The sequence below is a fragment of the Ricinus communis genome, chromosome 7 (assembly GCF_019578655.1).
Source record: "Ricinus communis isolate WT05 ecotype wild-type chromosome 7, ASM1957865v1, whole genome shotgun sequence".
Taxonomy (NCBI): Eukaryota; Viridiplantae; Streptophyta; class Magnoliopsida; order Malpighiales; family Euphorbiaceae; genus Ricinus; species Ricinus communis.
Window position 1 is genome coordinate 10,157,861 of NC_063262.1, and position 7,275 is coordinate 10,165,135.

The 7,275-nt window shown below is 32.2% G+C and overlaps 1 protein-coding gene across 1 annotated transcript; it reads right to left on the reverse strand.

The window, feature by feature from the left end:
* Nucleotides 1-688: 688 nt before the first annotated feature.
* On the reverse strand, nucleotides 689-1,812 carry LOC8273904 (RING-H2 finger protein ATL78). Its single transcript, XM_002522145.4, has one exon. The coding sequence runs from the start codon at nucleotides 1,561-1,563 to the stop codon at nucleotides 892-894; it is 672 nt and encodes a 223-aa protein (XP_002522191.1). The 5' UTR covers nucleotides 1,564-1,812; the 3' UTR covers nucleotides 689-891.
* Nucleotides 1,813-7,275: the final 5,463 nt, after the last annotated feature.

Here is a 7,275-nt window from a genome sequence, read left to right on the forward strand (position 1 = left end):
GCATTTACAAATAAAATTCCAGCCCCCAGGCTAGTGCGATTAGTCAGTGCTCTCATTGAGACACTTTCTAATGAATTATGTTACAAAATCCCCATTTTAGCACACATTCATTTGATATGGAAGTGCATGGTGGATGCATCCTCAGCTTCCATTGGTTTTATGCTCTTTTGATTGGACAAATTTATTGGCTTTATATGGATTGCTACAAATTTCTGTCTCTTTGCATGGCGTTAGAATGAGGCCATTTTCTTATTGTAGGATTGCTGGAAACGACAATAATGAAATAACTTTTATGTTAATTAATTATTGCATTTTGGGGGTACTAATTATGTGCTACATTACTATTAAGGGGAGATTCTACTGTTCCTATTTGATACATGACCCTCAGTCCAATAAAATAATTTTTATATATTTGATAAGATGCTTTATATTATTGTAATATGCCTTGCTATAAAAAATGATAGGACTAGTTTGTGGAGAAGCATAGTGGGAACATATTGGCCTATTTTTGTAAAAGATATAAAGAAAGAGCACAGCCGCCTCGCCTTTGAACTAGCTGGGTTTTGAGTGGTTTTCCTTCTCAGTACTCTTTGGTTAGCTACTTTGACTCTCTGACTTGCTTCCTGCTTTATGAACTTGAGTAGAATACTAGATTCTTGATGACTCCTACTTGGAACATGGTTAAATATGCTATTGAAATTGCACATATTTACATTTTGGTATTAGTTTCTAAACATTGAGGAGAACTTGAAATAAGTTACAATTCCAAACTCTATACATATTTACATCTGTACTACACTTCTGAATGGTAAGCTTTAACCTATGATAAGCCATCTTTAGAGATCTGGGTCAACTTAAGCTAATGTAGCATACAATTAAAGAAAAGAAAAATTAGCTAGTTCCTCTATAACTGCGTATCAAAGCTTCAGGTTCTAGTGGTGCTATGTTTACAATGCTTTCTTGCACTGGAGGATCTGAAGAGCTTGTCTGGCTACAACCAACAATCTTTTGGCATGTCTCAATCAGGCAGTGCCTACATGTAGGGCAAGATGAGTGTGAGCTGAGCCACTTGTCAATACACCGGACATGGAATCCATGGTTGCATTTGGGAAGAAGGCGCACACGTTCACCAGGTGTAAACTCTGAGAGACATATTGCACATTCTGTGTCCAATCCAGGTAGATTTAAATCAGTTGAGTAATTTACTGTTGGGAAAGTCTTTAATGCTTTTCGCTTGACTCCTGTATTGGCTAAACCAGCTGAAGAATTGTCAGCAGACCTGGAAGCTACTAAACTAGAGCACCTTAATGCACACCTAATGATGGAATTTAATCCAAGTGAGCAAATTAGAGCACACAGGAGGACTGAGAGGACCATAACAACATTTGCATCAAAACTGTTATTGCCTGTATAAGGCTCTGATGCCTCCTGGCTATATCCAGGAGCTGGAGGAGCTGCTGCAGTTGGTGAGTGGTAAAGGGGGGTATGTAGTAGCAATCTTCTGGAGTAAAAGTCCCCTTGGAAATCTTGAAATAGTTGAGCGGTTGAAGTTGAAGTTGTCATGCTTGGAGAGTTTACAGAGGTTGTTGGAGCTTTAAGGAACTGCTTGAAAGTGGTTAGATGTGGATGCTATATATAGGGAAAAGTAAACAGCTGAATTTACTACTGGAGTTTCCGTATAATATTCCCAATTATTTCATTAAGAAAACTATAGTTGATATTTGAGAATATTCTGATTTTTGGCTCATAACAAGGGGTTTTATCCTTTAAGTTATGCGAGTCTGTAACCATATGGATTCTCCACTGAACCTTATGTAGTCTATTGGACTTACTAATCAAACTGGGACCGTCCCACTTTCTGCTGCTCAGACAATGCCATTGGCAATTGTTGCAGTTGGCCATATTATATCTCAAAATGCTATCAGGGACCCAGTAGCTAAGGAAGGACTCGTGAAGCTTCCTCATCTAGAGGTGGCAAGAAAAATATGTTTTTCAAGTTCATATATGTGGGCCTCTGTATGCAGAGTATAGTCTTCATCTGATTTTTGTTTCGATACACTAAAGTGTAAACAGTCAAAATTTATTTGAGTCAGACTCAACTTAATTTGATAATTGTTGAGTAAACACAATTGAGCTAATAGATATGTAGTGACCCACTGAACTCATTACCCTCTTCCTATTAGCTTTTATTTCATTTGTCTACATGCTTTTCTGTTTCTGTTTCCTTCTGCTCTCCTTGTTTCCCCCCCTTTCTTTCAGGTCTATTAAGAGTGTTTCAGTGATACATATTGATCTCAGTACTACACTCTCTTGCGACCAGTATAATTAGGTGTATTATGAATCAAGAGGCTTTTGTTCTTTTTTGGTATGATTGTGTGATACCTGTTGCTTGAACAATCTTTTGATGTGCTTTTCCCTTTTATCTGAGATTTGATATTCATACCGGTATTATATATAATTAATACCTCTAGTATGGAGGACGTGGCACTCCCATCTGTAAGCCACAATATTTCCTTGTAAAGTGATATGGATCTGGTGAAATATGTTTCTTATTTCTAATTATATTAACCTTAACCGATAATGTTGTTTAGACATTAGACAGTAGAATGACTGGTACTGCACTTCAATTTCTTTTGGCAGCCATAAACAAAGTTAGATTCACAGATGATCCCTCAGGATCCCTTATATGGTTGGTGAGCGGGCTGTTATCTTTTTCCATGTACTTTAGCTTGATCGCAATCTAACCAAGTGTCTTAAATTAGCTTCTCCTTGTGGCTCTAAATTAAAGCAATATCCTTCCTTAGATCTTCCATATAGGCAGTAGTATTATAAAAGTCCAGTTGGTACTTGATTGAAATATGGAAGATTTTTGTCAAGGTTAATCAAATTCTTTATTTATTTTTGGTGCCCCATAGTGGTGGTTTTAGAATTGTTGCTTAACAGATAATAGTACTTTTGTGTTCATCTATCATGAGATAGATGAATAAGATTTAAAGCTACTCATGGCAACTAGTGGAGGGATACCCTTTTTTTTTTTTTTTTTTTTTTCTTCAGCTTTTATTGTTAAATAGAAGGAAAGAGAGAGGCTAGGTGTAAAGGATTGCTTTTGCTTTTGTTTGTACAAGAAGTACCACTACTGGGATCCATATCTTTTTAGGGTTGGATTTCACTAAGTTATCATCTCTCTGTGGGTCCATTAATAGATAGATAAGGAAGATGCATTTTGATGCACTATGCTATTCTTGGAGTAGTTAGTTAGGACCTTGGGCTGTGATTGCTTTCATGAAAATGGCAGAGAGACAAGAGGTGGAAGGGCTATTATTAGATAGCATTCATGAACAGAAGTCCTTTTCGAGTCCGGATCAGCTTAGAGGTCGAGAATTCAAATCCTTATAGTTCGTCTGAATAACAAAAAGAAAAGGCAGATAGAGTTGTTGGCTATGCTATTTTTTAAAAAAAAAAATTTGAGAAATTTCAACAACACATCTATCTGTCATTGAGTCTGTTAATGGAGAAGGAGCAGATAGAAAGCAACCGTCCCATTAAATAAGCTGGAAAGTGAAGAAAAGCATATCTATAGAAATAATGGTTTAAGACACACAGGACAGAAAAGGCTCCCATATTAAGCACCAATAAAGAAATATAAAAGGCTCAGAAAGTTTCCAATCAGTAGAAAGTTTTTGAGGATAAAAGACCCTTTTCCCTTTCTTGATAGATTATATATTTTTTTAGATGGAAGAAGTGCTGGGCAGCCTAGGACACTACTGCTGCTGCTGCTGAACTTGTAGCTGGTGGAATCATTGCCCCAATTACAAGTTTCTCTTCTCTAGGAAAGTCACCCATATGGTTGGGCTACAATCTTTAAGTAAGAGGGAAAAAAGAAAGAATGTTAAATTGTTAAATTCCTTTTGTTATGATTTGCATGTCTCTCTTAGTACAAGTTGGTTACGCATAGAGTTGGGTAGTCATTTCATTGGTTTCAGAAAGAGGGAGGGATTTACTCAGATTTATACTTTGTTCTTTTAGAACATTCTGAGGTATACACCACTCTCAATCTAAGCTATTATTGAAAGAATCCAATCGATCGTGCCCTTCAATCCCCTTGTGCGAGAATGAAGTTTTAAATTGGTTTATAATTTCTCTTTTCTAATATTTTCTGGTAGTTCTTTTTTTCCTTTTTCTTTTTTTAAAGAAAAGATTTTATATCATGCTTATTGTTTCAACCATTAGCGAAGGCAAGATGTCTTACTCATATTATTAAGGACACAAAAGATACATATGTTTTTCTTTATGTTTATGTGACTACTATTAATTATTAAATTTATTACATATTTTTTCCATCCAATTTTAATAGATCATTTTTAATTTGCATAAGAATTAAGAAATTTAGTTTTTTTTAATTAATATTATTACTTTTAATTATCTTTTATTATAATACTTTTAATAAATTTATTCAACAATAATTTAATATTGGTAGGGTTATTAATCTAGCTATAATTCTTAAAGTTCAAATAAAAAGAATCATATATCAGAATTCAAAAGAATTTAATATAGTAATTTGCAATTTCAAAGTCAAGTAAATAAAAATATAATTATAAGCGTTGAATATTTATGTTAACTATTGAAGGATATTTTAGATATTTAATTATTAAATTAATAAGTAAAAGGAGAAAGTGACTTATATTTTTTGATGGATTAAGAAAGAAAAATGACGTGTTAAAATTTGACGAATGAAGGATAGTTAAAGCCAATACAGAATTCACTATAGATCGTCTAAAAGGAAGTTAGAAAGCCATGAGAGAGTAAGAGAGTATAGAAGAGAAGGAAGCTTACTTAGAGAAACTTGCTTCGGATTTTATTACCAAAGACTTCTCCTTATATAGAGTGGAGAGTCGGTACAATCATTCAAAAGTTAGTGGGATATAATTCTTGAATCCAACCAGAAGACCTTGCCTGAGTCCCAACTATTGCGATTAAAATCATGGTTCAGCAGGTATGACTTTAATGTTGAGCATATAAAAGGAACAAGAAGTATCCAGAGACATCTTCTTTGGATTCTTCTGTGGATGCTGAAAGCAGGGTTCAGCATAATCCATCTCTATCGGTCCTAAACCACCAGTTTATAGTTATTCGGAGGTTGAACATTGAACTGGTTTGCACTTAAAAGCCCCGGTTCACAGTTAAGGGTCAATCTCAGAGCTACTTTATAATTCAAGTTACATTACAGTTTTAGTTATGGTTCGGTTCTAGTTTACTCCTGATTCAACTTGTAAAAAAGAATTTTAAATTCTAAATTAAAAGATTATGGATTTCTTAAAAATATTAATATTAAATTCATGATACTCTTAAATTTATTTGTTTTACATTTTCTATAAAATTTATTATAATAAACTATATGTTTCATGAGTTAAGAATCATAATTTAGTTAATTATTCTTTTAAGTACTAACTAAATTTGAATTTAACTATTCAAACAATATGTTTGTGTATATTTAATATTCTTTTATATAATGTATAAGTGGATTAAATTTAAACATAAGCTTAATAATTTTTATATTTAAATTAATATTTCAATTCAATTTTTTCTTGCAGGTTGCATTGACTTAGATTAGTAATTATATTTTAGGGTAGGTTCAAATTCAATATGATGTTAAATTCTAACCAGCTTTTACTCAAAATTCCAAACCGGTTCATGAGTTATACTATTGAGTATGGATCGGTTTCAGTTTGGTTTGTGAGTCAGATCTTTGACTAGGTCTACTGCTATTAAAACAATGACGAAGGAACGGCATCGTCGAGCAACAATGCAAGACAATTATGCACCATTACTACTCTGATAACAAAATGGTGTCATGTATATAACCTTTTCATCCATGCCAGCATAAACGGCGCAGTCATTGAAGTTGTTGGCAACAGCACCATGAGAAAACGATGCCGTTTATGCCCTTCATCTATGGACTATTTATTTCAATTGCGCTCCTTAATAAATACATTAAGAGTATGTTCAGCTCCGCTGATCAATGCAGCTGATAGCTGGTAGTTGATGATTAATAGCTATTAGCTGATAAATTAAACCGTTTGATAAAATTTTATTAGTAATATATTAAATGACCATTGATGATATAATTTATTTTTTAATTATTTTATTTTATTGTACTATTTTTAATGATACAAATTAATAAAAATAGTTTATAATAGTTAAAAATATTATAGTTAATCTTATTTAGCTCAATTGTATTTATTATTAGAAATATTTATAAAAATTATTTTAGAAATAAGAATTAAATCTTAAACTCTACCAATAAAAAATAATTCTTATTTCAAATGTCATAATTATAAATATTATAATTATTTAATTATTGAATATATCTTTAAAATATGATTATTTACTATGAATTATAAAAAATCAATCAAATAAAATTAATTTAAAATAAGCTATTATTAATAAATTTTAATAAAAATAGTGTTGTCCTAAACAGAAAAAGAAATGAACTATCAGTTGCTGCACAAAATCTCTCAATCAAACTTCCTCTAAAAATTGGAAAACTTTCATTGTTAACTTGAACAATTACAATACTTCGAAATTGATTTGGCAAGTGCATTTTTTCCTGGCCTTGCATTGACAGAATACAAAACGATGCGTATAGAGGGCCCTCATAACAGAAAGTGTCTTTTACTTTCTTGGCCCTTCATCCTAATATTTGCTGGCTAAAAAAATGATGGATATCTAATACTATCGTACTTATAACATTTTACAATTCTCAAATAAATGTTTTCTTTTTTTTGAAAAGAGAAAATTATTCTTTAATATACAAGCAACTTGATTTTAAATCTAAACTAAATACATGAATAGCTTTATGAATTTATTCGATTTTTACAATTGGCTCATCAAATTCGATTTTGATTTGATTAGATTTTTAAATTTTACTAGTTGTTATTTTAACTGTTTTAAACATCTATAGCAAATAGAATAGTTCTCATTCTCATCCAGTTATATAACTAAGCTATTTACTGTATTTTCCATACTACAATTAAGCAATGGTCTCTTAATACAATATTACTTTTCTAAGGTATACAGCACGTGTGATACATGTTCTTTCGATTTCTCCAAATAAAGTTATTCGCATCGCAATGCCTATTGTGTGGCTTGGCTTTTCATAAATAGTGACAGAATAAAGCGTCCATTACTTGCTTTATCTTAATCATGTTGTCTTATTTGCTGCATGGACTTGACTTGTTTTGAATAAGTGCATGTTCCTTGAACTTTTTGTTTTAC